Raw genomic sequence first — 20,045 nt, 5'->3', positions numbered from 1 at the left:
AAACAAGCGGTCGCCCTTTGAACGATTAGTAACGAGTTAGCCATTGCTTTTGCAAGAGCAAAAAGCCGAAACCGCACGCGAAACAATATCCAAACGGCCGCCCGCCCGCGCCCGCGCAAATGCGTGCGCGCTAGTATATAGATGCACGGGAGCAAAGTAGGGCTAAAACAAACCATGCAGCGAAACCCGAGAGAGGGAGACGCGAAAAAAAAATTCCCTGTATCCCCACATAGTGATAGCACATTACAGAAAAGAAAAAGTTAGGAAATTGGTGCGCTTTTTAAATGTACAGACGGCGCCGTATATTTACGTCATTGACCGTCAAAGGGTTAAAAAACCTAGAACAAATGAAAAGGGACCTAGCCAGAGAGACTACATAAGGCAAAATATGAACCTCGGGGAAGCATGCGCCCACTCCAGCTGAACTGTTTCCTATGTAACTGTACTGGGCATCATGTGGTCAACTGCTGTGTAGATGAGAGCAGCTTCCAGGCATGAGAATTTGTGGAACAGGCAACAGAAGAGGGCATAGCACAGAACAATGTAGAGTGCGCCCGAAAGATTGAGTTGCAGCACTGGTAGCTCCGAACGAAAGGTGCAAAAAATTAGTTGAAGAAACCAGAGACGCCGAGATTGCTCGTAAAGCAACAGCACAAATCTTCTACTGCAGATAAAAATATGCCAGTCGTAGAGGGAGAAATAAATGGCAAGTGAGTGTCTGTGCTTCGTGACACAGGCACAAGTACGGTATTAGTCAGGAGAAGCTTAGTTAAGAATGGCGAAATAACTGGAAAGACAGCATTAGTGATCCTAGTAGATGGGACAAAGAGGTGGCTCTCTGAAGCTAAGATAGTGCTAGACACCCTACTACTAAGGGCTAATAACCACTATGTGTGTCGAGCAACCTTTGTATGACATTATCTCAGGAAACGTGCCTGGCATGTGAGATGTTGACGAGCCCTTTTAGAGCGCAGCTCTTTGGCGTCCGTTCCTGGTTTTCGCGTCGTCGTCGGCGTTGTCGTCGGCCTCGTAACCAGCTCCGCCCCCCTTTCATCCCCCCAGCGCTAGCAGCGACCGACTGATACCACTGGATGCCGCTGTCGCCGCTAGAGAGTCAAGATAACGTGACTGCATAGAACACCGTCGCCGCCATGCAGAAAGAGGAAAGGGTCCCCCCCCCTGTTCTTGTGTGGCGGATAGGGTGCTCTTCAGTTGCATCAGTCAGTCGCTGCTATCTCTTCCCTCCTCCCTTTATCGTGTTGTCCGCTTGCTGCGCGCGCTTCTGCCCCCATCGTTTGCCGCTGGGTGTACACGCCCCCCCCCCCTCCCCCCTCTTCCTGCGAGTCTCCGGTTGTCAAAGCGCCGGCTCGAACTTAATTCCTTTCTTCGCTCCTCCTCCAATGCAACCCCTGTGCGGTGGCAATCAGAGAGCCAGATCGGTGGCGGCGGATCTGTATATGTGCACCGCCCGAGCCGAAATTGCCGCTGCCGTTCGCCCTGTGCAGTGGCAATCAGAGAGCCAGATCAGTGGCGGCTTGACATAAAGACAAACAGCAATTTCCTAACACTTATACGGGAGAACATCCCGTTCCTCTCGCTCGTAACGCGTCCCACGGCTGTGACAACCTCGCGAGGCACTTGTATAGACCTCATCTTTCAGAATCAAGCATTGGTGTACCAAGTCGAACATATATCAGTCTATTTCTCCGACCACAAAGCTTCCTTCATGACTGTCAAGAACTGTTAGTGGAGTCTTTGTTAACGGAATACGTGTGAAAAATAAAAAAAAAATTCTGTGATAGCGCATACATCTGTTGCTCGATTTCTTTGCCTCAATCTATCGAAAAGGTGAAACAGCTTATTTGCTGCGCTCAAATTTCGCATTAGGAAGTAACGTAATCGTCGGTAATTTTTAAATGACAAATACAAGTTTAACAGAGAAAGTAATTGAACGTGGCATAACAACACCAAAGAGTCACTGGAGGCACAGGTTTCGGCTGCAGTGTGGACAGTCATCACAGATAGTAGTAGTAAAGAAAGGCAAGCAGTTAATGCAGCTTTAATTCACACAAATGTACGATTTCCACTCTCAGAGTTGGCCAAGCAGCGAAGAGAGGACAAGTCCCTGTGGTATGCATTTAACAGAATCGGCCAGGCACGAATGAGAGAAGTGAACAACAGTACAGTATGAAGTAGAAGGCTCTTCTACAGGAGACGTTTGAACAGCACAGGCATGCTGCCAGTGCAGCTAACGGCTCCGGTTAGGCATCGGCAAAGTGTATTGAAAAATTATCACGAGAATGGCAGTACAAGACCCAGAGAAATCAAGTGCACTATGACAAACAACCCTAACAGAGAAGGTGTTTTGGCTAGGCATCCATAAAGATGCGAAGAGTTTTCAAATTTTGTTGGGGGGAGGGGGGCAAACGACCTCTAAAATTCTGGGAAGGCCGATAAAAAAAGTGCAGATGACAAACAGGGACACAGTGAAACTTTCAGGTTAAGCTTTCGAGATGTATCATTGTTTATTTGTGTGGCAAGTAGACTCCTGTTATGTGTTATAGGAGATCAGTCATTTGGTGCCGTGAGGTGATATATGGACAGTGAATGCAGAGTTGTGTTGTGATCATTCCTTGTGAACTGGGTGTGTCAAACTGAGGTGTGTGGTGAGCAGTCTTTTGTGCAAGAAGCACCTCATATGGGGGCCCATTGTCACAAATTTTGGCGCTCCAGAAATGGACAGCGACACGATGCAAAGACGTTGAAGAACATTTATCCCAAGAAACAATTCTACCCCAAAACAAATGAACAGCAACACACAAGAGACATTCACAAAACTAGCTATATACATAAGAAAAACAAATTGTATCTGTATACTGTTCCTAGTTTTACTAGCGAAGTGACACACAGTCCCTAAGAGTCCTGACTGTTATAGTAGTGGTGAACGTTGACCCGGCGTCAGCCTGCTTAATTCCAACTCGGCATAGACGTCGACCTCTATTGCAAGTGACGGGGTTGCGGTGCCCAGATTCCGAGACCCACGTGGCACAGGACGCTGTTTGGGCCGGTTGGGCATTGTGCCGCTGACATAGCCAGGTGGTTGTGGCAGCACGGGGCTGCTATAACCATAACAGTGGCCAGTTATGGCAGCACAGAGCTGGACCGGGGCCATGGAGCACTGCCATGGCTATGTCGTTGGGGCTCAGGAACTGGGGCTGTTGCCGGCCAGCTCTGAGACATCCCTGCTCCAACTCGTGGCCCTCGAAGCTGCTGTTTCCAGTCTCCAGAGCACAGCCGGACATGCATCTGCCATGCTTCTCGTCCATGCTCCTCCATGCTACTGAAGGTTCCTCTGCCTCTGTCTCCTTTTTATTCATTTTTCTCTCTCTTGGACACGTGCTTCTTGCATCATGTGTCCACTCACCGTTTTGCTGACTGGCATCATTGTCTTTTTCACATATTTGCATGTGCTTTGTTGGTGACTCGTGACAAACAGCCAGACTTGACTTTTGTGTTACTGTTGTAGTTTAAGTGGATCCAAAGCTGAATGTGTTTGTGTGGAAGGCAGAAAATATGGTGACGACAAATACATGCATGTCATGCCCCCATTCCTCCATCACTTGTCCTCCTCACTGTCACTGAACATTGCATACTATCGACTCATGTGGATGCACTGCATCAAATTTAGGTGAATGAGCAAGGGATTACCTTGTGTAGGCCATGTTTTCAGACATGAAAGCAGCAAAAATGCAAGCACCAGTCAGGCAGCTGTTACTTTTGTTTGCATGGCAATCTGCAGTTATCGCTGTCATGTTGCATGTGGGCAACATGTGTCTGACTACTGAACCTGGTTAACTCATGCAGGTGTTGATGAAGGACGTGATGACTCCAGCACCTCCGGAGGAGGTGCGTGCCATCATTAAAAAGTGCTTGGAGAATGCGGCCCTCGTCAACTATACCCGCATCTCAGAGCAGGCCAAACTACAAGGTGGGTGTCTGGCAAAGTCCTGAGGCCTGCTGCACTTGTCCCAGATCACCACTTGCATTTTATTAGGGCCAGCCACAATGATTAGATAAGCAATATTCTTTTTGTGCATTATAGAATGAGCTAGAATTAAGAGCATGAGAAAACAGAGCGCTGCGATATTGTCACGTTGTAGTCACGGGAAAGAATGCAGCAGCAAAAACTATGAATAACTTGTGGAGGATAAAGCTCTTGGAGTTCTTCGTCATCCCTTTATTCCAATGTCATTTTGTCGAAGTTGATCGAATTTGAATGCAAAGTTATGTTGCTCATTTGTGCACGTGAAAGTGCATCAGCTGCGGCGTTGTCAGAACTGGTGACATGGCGAATATGAGTGCAGAGTTCTGATATGAATACCAGTTGTCAAATTTCTCTTGGTGTCAGTCCATCTGATTTGGTCGTGAAAGCGTAGGTTAGTGGCTTGTGATCAGTGAGAGTGTAGAAAGACCTGCCCACCAAAAAGTGGCAGAAATATTTCACTTCCTTATAGTGAAAAAATTGCTTTACTTCCTTATAGATAGCGAGGGACCCATGTCTGTAGGTGCTGTACCAGGTTTGTGCAGGGCAGAGCATTTTCGAAAAGAATGCAAGAGGCTTGCTTCCATTCATTCTCGATGTATTGCTGCAGTATGGCACTGACAACATTGATGGAAATGTCTGGCATAAGGTGGGTCATAGTGTGAGGCTGCAGATTTGTGAGAAGAGCTGCGCTCGCCAGATCATCTTTGATTGTGTTCAAGGCGGCGTGAGCTTCATCCATCCACTCCAACGGTGCTTTGCCTGGTCTGGGTGTTGAGAGATCTTTTAACAGCCTCAGTGTGCGTGCACAAGCTTATATGAAACAGCGATGGAAGTTAACCAATCCAAGAAATTGTCAAAGTTTTCACTTGTTTACCAGTAGAGGTAAGTTTTGAACAGCTTGTATTTTGCCATTCAGTGGTTGTATACCATCACACATGATGTGATGTCCCAAAAAGTTGATTTCTGCTGCTCCGAAGAGGCATTTGTCTGGGTTGACCGCAATTTTGTGTTCATCCAAGCGAGAGAATAATTGCCGCAAATGGGCGGTATGTTCTTCAACTGAAGTGCTAGCGACCAGGATGTCTTTGACGTATGCATAGCAGAAATCCAAGCCTCAGGTCACGTAATCGATAAACTGCTGGAAAGTCTGCGATGCACTATGCAATCCAAAGGGCATTCTGGTGTACTCAAATAAACCAAAGGGTGTCGGGACTGCTGTCTTGGAAATATCAGCCTCTTCCACCAGTATTTGGTGATAAGCTTTGATGGGGTCAATTTTGGAGAACACAGTGGCTCCGTGCAGTGTTCCCACCATAGAGTTTCCTACAATATACTAGGGGGAACTCTGGCGCTGCAGTCGTTATCCTACCATGGGAATGATGGGAAGTACATGGATTTGTCTGATCTTTGTACTTGTGGATTCAGATGTTCTTGTGGCTTTGTATATTACGCTATATATAAATCTTATTGTCATAAATTTCAGGGCACTTTATACTGTTCGAAGTGCAGAAGATGCCGCGAACACACACAGTCGCTACTAATTGCAACGATTGAGCTTGTCAAGGGGGCCAAATCGAAATGCGCCAAGCATCTCAAGCCGTTTCATGTCCACAATAAATTCGTTAGGGTGTCCACAATAATTCGTTAGGGTGCTTGTCGATACATGCATCCGTGGCTTAATGGTTTCAACATCCCGCCTCTGTGCTAGAGGTCCTGTGTTCAAATCCTGCCATCGGATAATTTTAATAATGTTTATTTAATTACTTATTACACAGTACATTGTCGAAAATGACGAGTTTACAAAGTCACAAAGCCGTTTGAAGCCAGGAGGACGAAATTTAGGCAAGTCCATGTACTTCCCATAATTCCCATGCTGGTACAAGCGCTCCCGTTGCAGCTCCCATAGACACTAGCGCCAGAGTTCCATCTAGCAACCCTTGTATGAAAACTCTGTGGTTCCCACAAAGTCATCCAAAATGGGCGACTGGATAGCAGTCTGGCTGTGTTGCCTTGTTGAGGGAATGGTAGTCACAGCATGGGCGTCAGTCGACTGGAGTAGACTTTGGGACTAAGTGGAGTGGGGATGACCATGGGCTTGAGGATGGGCGCGCAATACCGAGCTGGAGCATATGCTCAAATTCTCATCAAGCAATGTTCAGCCCCTCAGGTGGCAGGCGGCGAAGACGGGCATGCACTGGGGGTCTTGAAGTCACGATGGGATGTGTAACGCTGTGCTTGACCAGATATGGGGTGTTGACAGGAGATGTGAGGCAAAGAAAGTCTTTCAATAAGTCTGTGAATTTGAAGTGAACATTCGGTCCTTCCGGTCGAAGGAGCGTTGCCCTCATCATATCCGTGCAGAATGTGATGCCGTGAATGCTCAAGTGTATTGTAGCATCTCATGGCCAGTAGTTCAGCATGTCAACAAGAAATCTGAAGTAGCGAAGAAAATATGCTCCGATGATCGCATGTTTCACGTCTGTCACAATGAATATCTAAGGAAAGGTTCAGCACAGCCCAAAGTCCATCGTTAGAGATTGATGCCAATATGTTGCAATTCATGTGGCGTTCACGACTTGCAAATTGCATGTGGGGTAGCCTTGGCGATCTGCACACGTCGCTGGAATCGCACTGACCTCGGCACTGGTGTCCACCAAGAAATGGGTTTTTTATACTTTGTCCACGACATCAAATAAGTGGTATTTGCATTGGCCGGATACTTGAGACAGAAACTTCCATGAAGTAGGTGGGTTATTGTTTTTAGACGGCATTTGCTGATTTATTAAAAAGCAAACTTTTTTGGAAGTGGAAATTTCGACAGGTGTTTGATGATGAGCTTTCTTAATGCAGCTGGTAGCAGATGAGAAGTGGTGTGCGGTTGGGCCTGGTGCACCAGCCACCTTCAGTGCTCAGCCAGCATGTTTTCCTGATGGGCGCAGGGCACCACGCACTTGCTTGTATTTTCTCCAAAGTGACGATGGTACCAGCAGATGCATGCAATGTCAGAAGAGGGAGACGACACGCGGTTGCATGAGATGGAACAGAGGCATCTTTCTCTTTGGTTCTTCAATGCTTCAAGAGTGTGTGCAATCCACTGGACTTCTTCCTTAAATGACTTCAATTCCGTGATGGGATTCCCCATCACTGAATCGGGAGAAGCTTCACTCACTTTTGCTGTATCAGGCTGTCTACCAACCGGGAAAACCGGGAATTCTCAGGGATTTTGAGTAGTCTGGAAAAACTCAGGGAAAACTCAGAGAATTTGTGCCTCTATCAGGGAAAATTAGCTGTAATTTTATTGAAAGGGTCGAAAGTAATGCTGGCTTGAGTAACAGACAGGAATCGTAATGAATCGTTTTTGATGCCCTGTCGTCGGCTGGAGAGCTGCCAATGTACAGTCAATGACCAACTTTCCATATTCCCGATAATTTGGACGGCTTCGCGGCACCACCACGTGCCCCTAGAGTCAAAGTATCGGAACGTCTAAAATTTCGGACGCAAGAACTCTTCGCCGTCCGATTTTCCTGACATTTTGTCGTGACCGCAGGTCCGAAAGGGCATTACTCAAAGCCACCACCGCTGCCATTTTGAATACCTCGCTGCCTCGAACCGGTGGTCTCGCTCGCAGATCCGCTGGCAGCCATGGGCGTCTTGCGCTGAAGTTTGAGGTATAGTAGCAGCGCCTGGTGGCGTCTCGCCGCCGCTCGCTAGTTCTTGTGTGTAAGGGCTGCTCCGGACTGTCGTTTGGACTCCAAGAATGACTATTTCACCCACAACTGTGCCTCAAATTACGAATTAGTGCTCGCGACGAGGCCTTACAGCCCCATCGGCGTCTTAGGCCTAACCCCCCACGTCGACTGCGGAGCATCCACAGCCCTCGGGAGAGAGGCAAACAAGTGCGTGCCGGTCGCGTGCCTGTCAGCCGACACTGGACGAGGAGCAACATGGGCAGGCCACACCGCGGCACGTCTAAGAAGATGACCACGAATGACGAGCCAATGGTTCAATGCAGCGGCTGCGACAGATGGTTCTTCCTGGAGGACTCCCCATTCTGCACCATAGAGGAGGCCGACGGTAAGAGCTTCACGTGCAAGTTCTGCATAAAGATGTCTACACTACAAGCGATAATAGCGCAACAAGAAAAAAAGGTGAGGGCCGAGTGCAGCCTTGACATCGAAACATTGAGAACAAAGTGGGAGAAATCCGAGATCGAGCGCAAAACAGAACAAGAAATACTACAGTTGCTAAAAGCCGAACGCGAACAACGCGAACGGCTGTCAGAGGAGGTGACAGCGCTTCGAGCTGAGGTCGAAAAGTTCAGCTAGAGAGAAAGTACCCCACCAATGAAAAACTGTCAAACACTTGAAGACACAAAAAACAACAAAGTGCTACTAAAAAAACAGGACCCCCCACCCAGTCAAAGGAGCTACCAAACACAAAATGAAAACCAAGAAAATGCAAAAGAGAGTGAAGAATCAGAAACAAATGAAGACCCATGGACCAAAGTCGGTAAGAAGAAGAATGGAAAAAATGGAGAGAATACAACCCAACAGCACCCCCCCTCCAACCAAATGCCTAAACAAAAGACCCGCAAACAGCCAAAAGAGCAACTCAGCAACAGCTCACCTCAGCATTACCAGACGGTGGTGCTTGGTGACTCAAATGCCCATCGACTGAAAAAACACCTTTACGAGAAAATCAAGGACCAGAGGCTCCGCATGACTACCAATCGCAAACACTCCTTCGAGCTGAAGGAGAAATTGCACGCGCAGACTCTTCCAACACCAGGCTCCAACTAGTATTACACGTTGGTACTGTCGACGCACTAAGTGACACAGGAGTTGAAAAGTCCATCGAACAGCTCACAGAGAAATTAACATCCTGGAGCAAAAAGGCACCCCAACACCACTACATCATAAGTGCCATTCCAGAGCCGAAGTCACGAGGCCACCAAGCAGAAGCAGCTTGTTGCAAATGGAACCAGCAAATCAACAACATATGTGCCTCACTCAGTCGCAGTGTAGAATTTATTGCAACAGGGGATGACCTCAACGAAGATAGCTTCAATGACATCTACTATACTGAAGCAGCAGGAGACCGTGTGAGCTCCCTACTAGCCCAAAAAATGAGTCCTTTTTTAGGAAACAACTCCCGGGAACACACAACCACATCACAAAACCGCCGACACCCCAACGATACAGGCCAGAGGGCAGTGAGGACACTGTTGAAAGCCATGACAACAGCACTTGGCGAGTTAGGCCAAACAAGACGCCACTGGTAAAATGCCTCATTAAAGCCAAACAAAAACACTTGCCACTAGCCTCACAGATACATAAAGACAACAGAACTGAACACAGCCAACAGACCACTCAAGATGAAGACAACAACGCATGGCCAACATGAAGTTGCCTGTAAGACATACAGAAGAGGATCAAGCTAACCAGGACAGCACGCAGAATCAGAATCCCACAACAAAATTCAAACAACACCCACTGTACCCAAAAAGAAAACACAAAATAAAATCAGGAGACAAACAAAAGAACCTATCCATCTGCCTACTAAACATGCAAGGTGGCAGCAGACTGAAATGGGAAGAAGTCTCACGTCAAATCAGCCAACAGAAAATTGATTTATATGCACTAACTGAAACACACCTTTGAGATGACGAGGAGCCCTATAAACACAATGGTCTAGAATGGTATGACCAAAATAGAAAAAGGAGTACCAAACGTGGAGGAGGAGTCGGATTCCTTGCACAAGCCACCCAGAAAATCACTGGAGAGGACCAAAATTTGTGTCAAGAACACATGTGGATAAAACTAGAAATAGAGAAACGCAGTGTATATCTATGTATGATATACATGGCTACAACATCTGAAGGAGACGAACGGATAGAAAAATATATGAATGAATCACTGAGAATATCCAAGAAAAATATAGTGGACACCCTGTTTTCCTCCTGGGCGACTTCAACTGTTATATAATATAGCTTGAAGGCAAAGAAAAGGATGCAATGGGCTTCCGCAAACTAGTGGAAGAATGCCACCTGTCCATAGCAAACCTAGACCCTACCTGCCGAGGCACCTACATGTGGACACGACACACTCAAAAATCAGCCATTGGCTATGTGCTATACAACAAATACACCACCCCACAACACATTCTAATAATATCAATGCACATTGACGAAGACAAAACAGACAGTTGTGGTAGCGACCGCAATAGAATTAAAATACTTCGAAGTACCCTTGCACCTCGCACGAAAAACAAAAAGAGAACACACACAGCAAGACACTGGATGATAAGAGACAAAGACAAATTGGAAGCGTTCGCATCACAGCTAGAAGAAAAAATAGAAAACACCGAGACCTATGAAGAGTTCATAGAACAATGTCTAAAAGTGGCAGATAAAACTATTGCCAAGACAAAAGGGACGACCCGAACACGACCAACACCCTGGTTTGACAAGGAAGTTAAAGAAGAAATATTAAAATGGAAAAGACTATCCAGACTAAACCGCCATACAAATGAAAAGGAAACCACAGAGAAAGCCAATGCATGGCAAGCCTACTTAAACCACAAACAAAAGGTTAAACACTTCGTAGCCAAAAAAAGTCGACACCACCTTCAAACAATAAGAAAGCCACATAATAAAGGAACGAAAACATTACAGTCAAATTTCATTTCATTTCGTTTCATTTATTTACTCTCAAGGCCGTACAGGCATTACAGAGAGGAGTGGCAATAGAAAAAAAGGTTCTGGATGTATATTGACTCTTTTAAACCAAAAAAGACAATGAAAACAACTGCTTTACACATTGCGTCTAGACTTGTCTTGAAAACACAGGAAGAGATGGAAATATACCTGACATAACACTTCACAGCACTCCAAGACAATCCTTAAGTTCACACACCGCATCCATTAAACACAACGACTGATAAGATAAAGAGGACAGAAAAAGAGCATAGCATACTGAGCCCGATATCCACAACAGAACTGAAACGAAGCATCAGCAACCTTAAAAACCAAAAAGCAGTAGGCCCTGATGATGTCCCCAACGAATTCCAAACGCACTAAAGACAAAAAGCAAGAGAGGTACTACTAGACTACTTCAACAGCATCTTTGATTTGGGTCAAATTCCACCAGCTTGGAAAGAGGCAAAAGTGACCCTCATACACAAGGGCAAAGGAAAACCAATTGAACAACCAAATTCATATCGCCCGATATCTATACTGAGCAACGTACAAAAGCTGTTCAGCCCAATCCTCAACAGAAGACTACAAAAGTTCTATGAATCAAATAGCATATTCACAGAGTCTCAAAACGGCTTCAGACTAAACCGCAGGACAAGTGACCATATATTCACTCTCACCCAGGCTATGGAGATGAAACATAAGGAAAAATCAACGCTATATCTGGCTTTCCTTGATATGGAAAGAGCCTATGACAGTGTGCCCCACTCAAGGCTTTGGCAAAAACTACTGAGCAATGGAATAGATTGTAAAAGCATAGACCCGCTCAAGAACCTATACACGGATTGCACAGCAATGTACACACTAAAAAAACTAAGGTCGAAGAAAATCGAGCAAAAGATAGGACTAAAACAAGGATGCCCGTTGTCCCCAACATTATTCAACATATACATCACACAACTACTCCAAACATTAGACAATGAAGGACCAGGCCTCCACCTGTCCACGGTAAGAACCGACAAACAAGAAGAATACACCAAAACTTCATGTCTGGCATTCGCGGACGATATTGTGCTGCTAGCAGAATCAGCAGCTGACCTCCAACATCAGCTCGACATCTGCTCCCAAGTCACAGGAACCGACCAGCTAAGGTTTAACACTGAGAAAACACTGTGGATGGGGATAAATACAAGCAACGCTACCAATGAATTCACCCTCCAAGGGAACCTCGTCAAAAAAACATCGGAATACAAATACCTCGGCATAACTCTCAGTGACCAATTAAACTTTCTGGATCCGCATCAAAATGCATTAGTAAAGAAAAATCTAATCGCCTCAAAGGCTGCATCTGGTACTTGGCCAGACATTCATACAACCCATACACTGTTGGACGCACACTGTGGAAGGGAGTAGCAGTACCAGTGACAACATACGCAGACGATGTGCTGGCCTACTCCAGTGAAACCATAAAATGCCTGGAGCGTCACCAAACAGAACTAGGCCGTTGGCTGCTAGGGGGCAACATAGCCACTGCAAATGCAGCAGTAATCGGTGAAATTAGCTGGTCCTCGTACGAGGCAAGGGAGGCGCGGTCCAAATTACAATATGCCGGCAGACTCAAATTCATGGCAAACACAAATTTCAGTCGCAGAATGTACCTACACCTAAGATACAAAAACATCAAGATGGCTTGGATTCGGAAATACACGTCCATAGACACAAAATAGTGAAAATTCAAAACAACACGACACTAAGACGGAGGCAGATTGGCGCAAGGCAGTCATCAAGGAAATCAATGATGCTGAAAAAACGATTTGGCGCACCACAGATGCAAAAAAGCAAAGCCTGGCACTATATTACCACCACAAGCTGGAACCGTGCCCGTCACCAGACTACCGAGGAGATAGAGGCAGCGCCCTGCTGTTTCAAGCCCGAACTGGCGCTCTCCTCACAAACCAATGCCGCCATGAACTATTCGGCGTGGATCCGACGTGCCGCTTGTGCGGTGCACCAGAAGAAACCCTTCTCCACGTGCTACAACAATGTCCGAGACTTCCTGCAGTTCCCCGATCGTGCCCCCTGGCCACTTGCTCCGTGCCCCTGGCTGAGAGCCTGGCACTGACTGGTCTCACTGAGGAGGACCGAACTGCACGCGCTGAGACTACGAAGATCCGGCTAGAACAGTGGGAACGACTGGGCAGGCGAGCCAAATAGGTGAAGGAAACCCCCAGAGAGATATCGCCCGGCTAGAGCCGCCCAGTCACAGCGAGTGGCCGCTGATGCCGACCTCCTCAGCTACACGAGCTCCTAAAATACAGACGGCCGACCTGGCAGCAACGCAGCTGGGATGCGCTGACCTGAACCGGCATCGCTGGCAGATTGGATTGTCGTGGCTTTAGTGAAATCCAAGGCGACTGGAGCCTAGAATACAACAAGCCGGACCAACCAGACGGACTCACAGACTGTGACTGTGACAAAACTGTGTTTTATGTTTTCTCTCCTTACTTTCTTTCCTTCTTGTACTCTGAACATCTCCTGTGGCATTGACAAACGCCTGCCCTGAGTCAAAAGGGAACAGGACCACTTACTTACTTACTTACTTACTTGTTATCTGGGTAGTACCAGCTTGGATAGTATTGAACCCTGGCTGTGGCGAAGCACGTTTCTAGCCCGAGTTTTGCGTCGGTTCGCACCTTTTTCTGCGTTGTTGCGAGTGCGAAAAGGCTCGTCACTTCTCACAGACCACGCCGACCATGGTGCGAGCTAGCCGCAGCTTATAGTTTAACGAAAGCAGGCTTTCCGTGAGATGTAATGCTGGTACCAGAAGGAACCGGCAACACTGATCCGGAGAGACCTAGGTCAGCCTCGAGAAAGTGTCGCCGTTGTTACTTCTGCGTCGTGGGCTTCCATGAACAAGAAGGCCCGAATCCCAACATCAGATTCTACCATTTTCCTTCAAGGCTTCACGAAGCGGAGCATTGAGTGCGCTGGATAGCTGCAGTTCGTCGCTCTGGGCAAGCGAAACTTCGCGCCATGCTGACTGCTTCGCCTACCTTGAAGCTTGCTTGATTATCTGCGTTCCAAAATTCGGTCTTTTGCACCTACAGTCCCGACGGCAGACCAACATAGCAGCAGGCATGGCTGGGGATTCACGATTCGAGGCCCGGTCACAGCGACAATTAACAATTCGACTGGTGCGAAGTGGTGAAGTAACCAGGTGTGTGCAAATGAGCACAAATGGTCGGGCTGATTCGGTGACAATTCACTACCCCAATACGAGCAGCACAGGTTAGAGAGTTAAATGTGCTCATCCTCGACCTCAAGCCAGCACGTTGAGGCAGCGCAGCAAGGTAGTATTGATCGCAGCACATCGATGTTCGAGCGCTATCATTAAAAGCTACATCAAGCGAGTAGCGCATGAGCTTGCGCTGCAGCGCGATTCGCACGTACGTTACTGCGAGCTCATATGCATTGCATCAGTTATTTATCAGTTGCTAAAAGGGACAGATGGCTGGTACTACAATGCAGGCATAAGTACTTGTCTAGCGGCATGCAGTCAACAAAGATTGCAGGAGGCCTGCCATTTCGCGGCATGCCGAAAGGCCGCTGCCGTCGCGGCGCGTACGATCGTGCGCTCGAGCATTTCCATACACATGATGTCTGCTTATCGCTGCTGTGAATTCATTTATAGCAAGCATTTCCTCGTGTTTGTGTGCCTAAATCTAGTATCGTGCAAACCTTACCTAAAGTTCAACTTCATAAAAAAAATTAAATTATGGGGTTTTACGTGCCAAAACCACTTTGATCATGAGGTACGCCGTAGTGAAGGACTCCGGAAATTTCGACCACCTCGGGTTCTTTAACGTGCACCTAAATGCAAGTACACGGGTGTTTTTCACGTTTCGCCCCATCTAAATGCGGCCGCCGTGGCCGGGATTCGATCCCGCGACCTTGTGTCCAGCAGCCTAACACCATATAGCCACTGAGCAACCACGACGGGTCTATCAACTTCACACGCGACTCGCTTCACTTGCTATTGACACCGCGCTAAAACTTCGCCGCTTATTCCTTGAACAGCATACACGTATTCGGCGTTGCATAACTTATTGCCTTTGTGCAGCGTGCCACCCCTGAAAAAAATCTTCGGCGCCCGATATTCGCTGCAAGCGGTGGTGCAAAAAAAGCGAAAGTGGCGGGCCATATTGTAAACGGGCTCTTCGAAGCAGACGACCGTGCCTGGTTCTACTCCATAGAGTTTCATATTAGTATACCTAGAGGCAAATCTGGCGCTGCGATCATTCAACCATCATGAGAATGATGGGAAGTACAGGCTTCGGATTGGCATTCTATTGACTGGCGAACTAGTCCACAAGTATTTTTTTTTTGGCAGTTTTGGTTTCGCTCCAAGCGCAATTGCTATAACCTGCAGTGGGACAGTGCAATGCAAAGCTCTCTGCCTTTGTTATGTTGCTCGGAGTGGCGATAGTGCGCTGGGCCAGCGACTGGGACGATGCTCGTATCGTGGTGTGGCGTCGAAGCCCTGACGAGAAAGCGGCGGCATCGTAAACGTTGAAAGAACATGCTTTGAGCGTTTGGACCTTGGTTTGTTAAGTGCGTTAGGTTGGCACTGTAGCGTTACATGCTTTATGAAAGTTCAGAATAGGACAAAGAAGGCACTACTGATACAAGACATATACAAGCTTCTAGTGGCTTGACAATCAAATTTTATTGAGAGCTTCATTATGCATTTCTCGTTTATGTGCTCATTGAAATGCGTGTTTTAGGACTTTGAGAACACAAATTTGTGGTAGGAAAGGTTGCTGCTTCCTGGCTGTAGTCTAGTGTCACAAAATGGGTAAGGGCAAAGCCACGCCGTAACGCTTCGGAAGCGGTACGTCAATATTGTGAGCATTATATTATCCCTTCATCTTCTTCATCTGTATATATTCATCATCATGGCCAGCGTCATCGTCTTCAGCGTGCGACCTGCGCAATAAACCTTTCAGCTGTTTCGCAAGTGGTGGAGGCTGCTTAGTTCGATTCCTTGGTCCTCTACGCCTTCGAGTTTCCCTGGAGCTTCGCTCAGGCCGTCGCTTGTTCCGCGAGGAGGATCTTCTTGGGCCAGGATGCCCCAAGAACATCCTCGAGGAGCCTCCGGCGTCACCGTCTCTGCCCCACCGGTCGTTCCTTCATGGACCGTCAGCGCGCGGCAGCGCGATCCCACCATCTTCACTGGCCTTCGTAGTGACGACGTTGATGATTGGCTGGACAATTATAACCGCGTGAGTGAGTCTAACCGGTGGGATGGCATGCACAAGCTTCGCAACGTCGCATTCTACCTCACTGACATTGCCAGGACTTGGTTTCTCAACCACGAGAGCACCTTGCCTGACTGGGCGGCATTCAAACACCAGCTTCGGCAGATTTTTGGCGTTCCCAACGTCCGCTCTGAGGTCGCCAAGAAAAAGCTTGATGGACGCACGCAAAATATGATGACGAAATACTCGTAGGAGGCCACTAGCGGCAGGGTGGCTACCAACCGGGAAAACCGGGAATTCTCAGGGAATTTGTGCTTCTATCAGGGAAAATTAGCTGTAACATTATTGAAAGGGAACGAAAGTCGTGTTAATGCTGGCTCCAGTAACAGAGGAATCGCAACGAATTGTCATTGACGCCGTTTCATCGGCACAATGTATTGCCAGAGTAGTTAACGACCGATTTTCTGGACGCCCGATTTTTTCGGACATGCCCGATAATTTGCACGGCTTTGCGGCACCACCACGTACTCCATATAGTCAATGTATATTGCCCTGACTGCAGATCTGAAATGGCATTAATCAAAGCCGCCACCGCCGCTATTTTGATTATCTCGCCGCCTCGAACCGGCACTCTCACACGCAGATCCGCTGGCTGCCGTAACCACCACCGCGGCAACGTTAGGCCTAGCTGCTTCTATGTTCGCTATTAAGCTCCTTGCCGTGCGGTGCCGTGTTTTTCATTGAAAGAATTCGCCGCTATCATCAATAACACCGACTCCGCCTTTGTAATCCTCGCGATTGGCTTTGAAGCTCGTAGAGCACAGCGCGTTGTGTAATGTCAGTCTCCAAAAGTTAGCTTCGCCTCAGTACAATAGTGTTAGGCGGTGAAACATAAGCGTGGTAAGGGGCAATTGTCACGGGACACAGTATGTATTCCTTAATTATACACACGTGCACCCCCATCTCCTGTCACAGTACGAGCACCGATATGCCTAGTAAGTGTAGTGGCAGGCCTTAAGAGCTTTTTTGGGTGATTCAAAGGCGGCCTTACAATGTCTTCTGTCATCACTTCGTCGCGGGTCACGTTAACAACTCGTGTCGGAGATACGAGAAATGCACCATCACATGATCACGAAAGGACACGACGTCGTGTTTCAGTGGCTGCCTGGTCATTGCGGTATCTCCGGCAGCGACCTTGCTGATGAAGCTGCTAGGAAAGCACACGAAGGAGCAACCCTTGTTTCTATACCTTCATCGCGGACCGACGCAGCCCAACACTTAGGCAAGCTAGTGCACTCTTTGACATTGGAGAAGTGGCACACACCTGAATTCACTCAACATCGATTGTATTCCCTCGATCCCTTTATGCAACTGCGGCTGTTACCAGGTCTTCCGCGAAATGAGGAAACAGTGCTGTGCTGCTTACGTTTGGGCGTCGCATTCACGAATGTTTGATTGGAATGGCTGATAGCGCCGAGTGCAATGCCTGCTGTGTCGAGGAAACCATAGAACACCTACTGTGCTACTGCCCATCTTTTGAAGATGAAAGGCAAGACCTCTGCACAGCTCTCAATCAGCTAGATGGAAAGCTGTTCACCTTGAACAAGATCTTGGGACCATGGCCTCGCATATCGCAGCTACGAAAGGCCACAAAAGTGCTGCTGCAATATTTGAAAGATACCGGAATGAGTCAGCGTCTGTGATCTGGACTGAATGACCGACTGATATCCCCAGTGGACTTTCTCTTTTAATCTTTCCCCCCCTGTGTAGTGTAGGGTAGCCAACCGGGCTCAGTCCTGGTTAACCTCCCTACCTCTCATTTATCATTTTCTCTCTCTCTCTCTCTTTTTTCGGGCGTGCCTGTTGCAATTTTAGCCTTTAAGGGCAGTTAAAGACAGGCATTCATTATTTTTGGACTGCCCGATTTTCGGATGTTTTTGCGGCCCCTAGGGAATTCGAAAAATCGGACTTTGACTGTACAACTGACCAAAAGTATGCTTCAGATGATCCATGTGGTGAAAGCGTGGTAGAGGAAGGATGAGAACATAAAGGACCGACGCACTGAGGAATTAACGGGAAAGGAAGGGTGCCGCCTTTTTCCAATTTTCGGATGCTTTTGCGGCCCCTAGGGAATCCGAAAAATCGGACGTTGACTGTACAACTGACCAAGAGGATGCTTCAGATGATCCATGTGGTGAAAGCGTGGTAGAAGGAGGATGAGAACAGAAAGGACCGACGCATTGAGGAATTAACGGGAAAGGAAGGGTGCCGCCGCCTTTTTGAAGGAGCTTGAGCTAAAGAAACTAATGGCGTTTTTCACTGGTCGATTGGAGCGGCTGCCAAAATCCTTGAGCGAGCACTCGGGTTTCACAAATCCGAATCGGCCAGCGGAGCGCAAGAACGCTCCGCGGCGGATCACACAGGAAGAGTACACGTCGCACGAACCGGTTCCGAAAACCATGCCCTATTTCGTTCTGTACGTTTCCATGGCAACCAAACTCACCGTCCCCTGTGTGTAATTTGACCGTGGCAGTCGCATAGTCCGTCATTTCCATGTCGCGCCCGCAAGGATTGTGCATGGACAACGTGCATAGAAGTCTTCGTACAGCACCTGCGTCACTTTGTAATCGCTGTCCCATCCGCGCTCTCATCGCTAAACGCGAGCGCTGCAGCAGCACCGAACGCAGCCATTTTGCGAAGCAACACAATGTTGTGCGTACCAACCGGGTACCGATTTCGCTTGAAGATGGAAGTGACGCGAGCTATTTCCGGCCGAATCCGCGCCTCGGCAGCGGAGCAAGTGAGAGTGATCCGGTGCGGAGCGAGTTGATCCGAAACGACCAGTGGAACGCGCGAAACCGCTCCAGATCGACCAGTGAAATTCGGATTTGTTGCCACGGAGCAAGAAATCCTGCTCCGAATCAACCAGTGAAAAATATCATAAGTGTTGGCTGACGCTGAGATACAGGTGTCCCTCATCCAAACCAAAATAAACTGTTTTAAGCAGTGAAACCCAACACTGAGGTGTTGTGTACGGGCTGAGAGTATGTCAGGACAGTTGAAGTTGACTTCCCAGCTGCTGAGAGAGAACCTTAGTTGTGACAAAGTTTAGGGCCTCATACAGATGAGCTTGCTATCAGTTGATAGAAATAGCTCATATAAAAAATATTTACTTATGTATGCATCTCCTTTTCATTCGTATTTAAAAATGTTCGGCTCAATTTGGAATGGGCTTTACCATTTCTTTCGCGGTGCATTTTACTAACACCTACCTTCTGTTTTTAAATAAAATAGATATTAATCCTTACTATTCAAACTGGATTAAGAGAGAGAGAAATAACTTTTATTTATATAGCCGGCTTACTAGCATGCTTACTAGAGAGTGACAGCATCGGGCAACGTAGCGTCAGCCTGTCTTGACATAAAACAATGTCCTGGCTCATTCAGGGAATTTTGCAAAGGTGCTCAGGGAAAACCTGGAAGACTCGGGGAATTTGGAAATGTAAACTTGGTAGACACCCTGCTAGCGTCCTAGCTAGCACTGCATCAGATGTGCTTAAAAGTACTTGAAGACGTTCAGCAATCGTGACAGCCGACGCAGCCTTTCGAAAGAGTAAGAGAGTTCGCAAGTGTCTGTTCTCTGCAAAAAAAGTCTCGCGTTTGCAGCGAGCAGGCATCATAGCAGACGACACTTGTAGCATTCCGCTCAAGGGCGCAACACGTTGTCACAATAAATTTTTATTTCCAGAAATACTTGATGAGTATTTCTATATATAAGTACATGCACGGTTGTTTTGCTATTGCAAAAATGAATAAATAATTATTCTTTGGCGTTAAATCGGGAACAGAATCGCACAAGTATGCATACCCTGGTATGTCCTGGTGACAAACCATAGTAAACCATGCTTCCATCTCAAAGTCATACAAAGTTGATGTAGTGTGTTGTACATTATATAACATACTGCAGAAATAGAATTAGATTTTACGCGATAATATTTGAGTATAGCTTTGTTTACTGCGCCACAAGCAAACGCCACTAGTCTAAAGA

The 20,045-nt window shown here is 47.3% G+C and overlaps 1 protein-coding gene across 10 annotated transcripts in view; it reads left to right on the top strand.

Annotated features, from left to right (window-relative positions):
* The window catches only part of Cadps (calcium-dependent secretion activator 1), a 618,572-nt gene that overhangs the window by 241,838 nt on the left and 356,689 nt on the right, over window positions 1-20,045 (top strand). For all 10 annotated transcript variants that reach the window (XM_075704042.1, XM_075704047.1, XM_075704043.1 and 7 more), the window contains one exon: window positions 3,865-3,988. In XM_075704042.1, the coding sequence (XP_075560157.1) occupies window positions 3,865-3,988 (124 nt within the window). The remainder of the gene's footprint in view (window positions 1-3,864; window positions 3,989-20,045) is intronic.

The sequence above is a fragment of the Dermacentor variabilis genome, chromosome 9 (assembly GCF_050947875.1).
Source record: "Dermacentor variabilis isolate Ectoservices chromosome 9, ASM5094787v1, whole genome shotgun sequence".
NCBI lineage: Eukaryota > Metazoa > Arthropoda > Arachnida > Ixodida > Ixodidae > Dermacentor > Dermacentor variabilis.
This window is presented reverse-complemented; position numbering and strand designations above follow the sequence as displayed.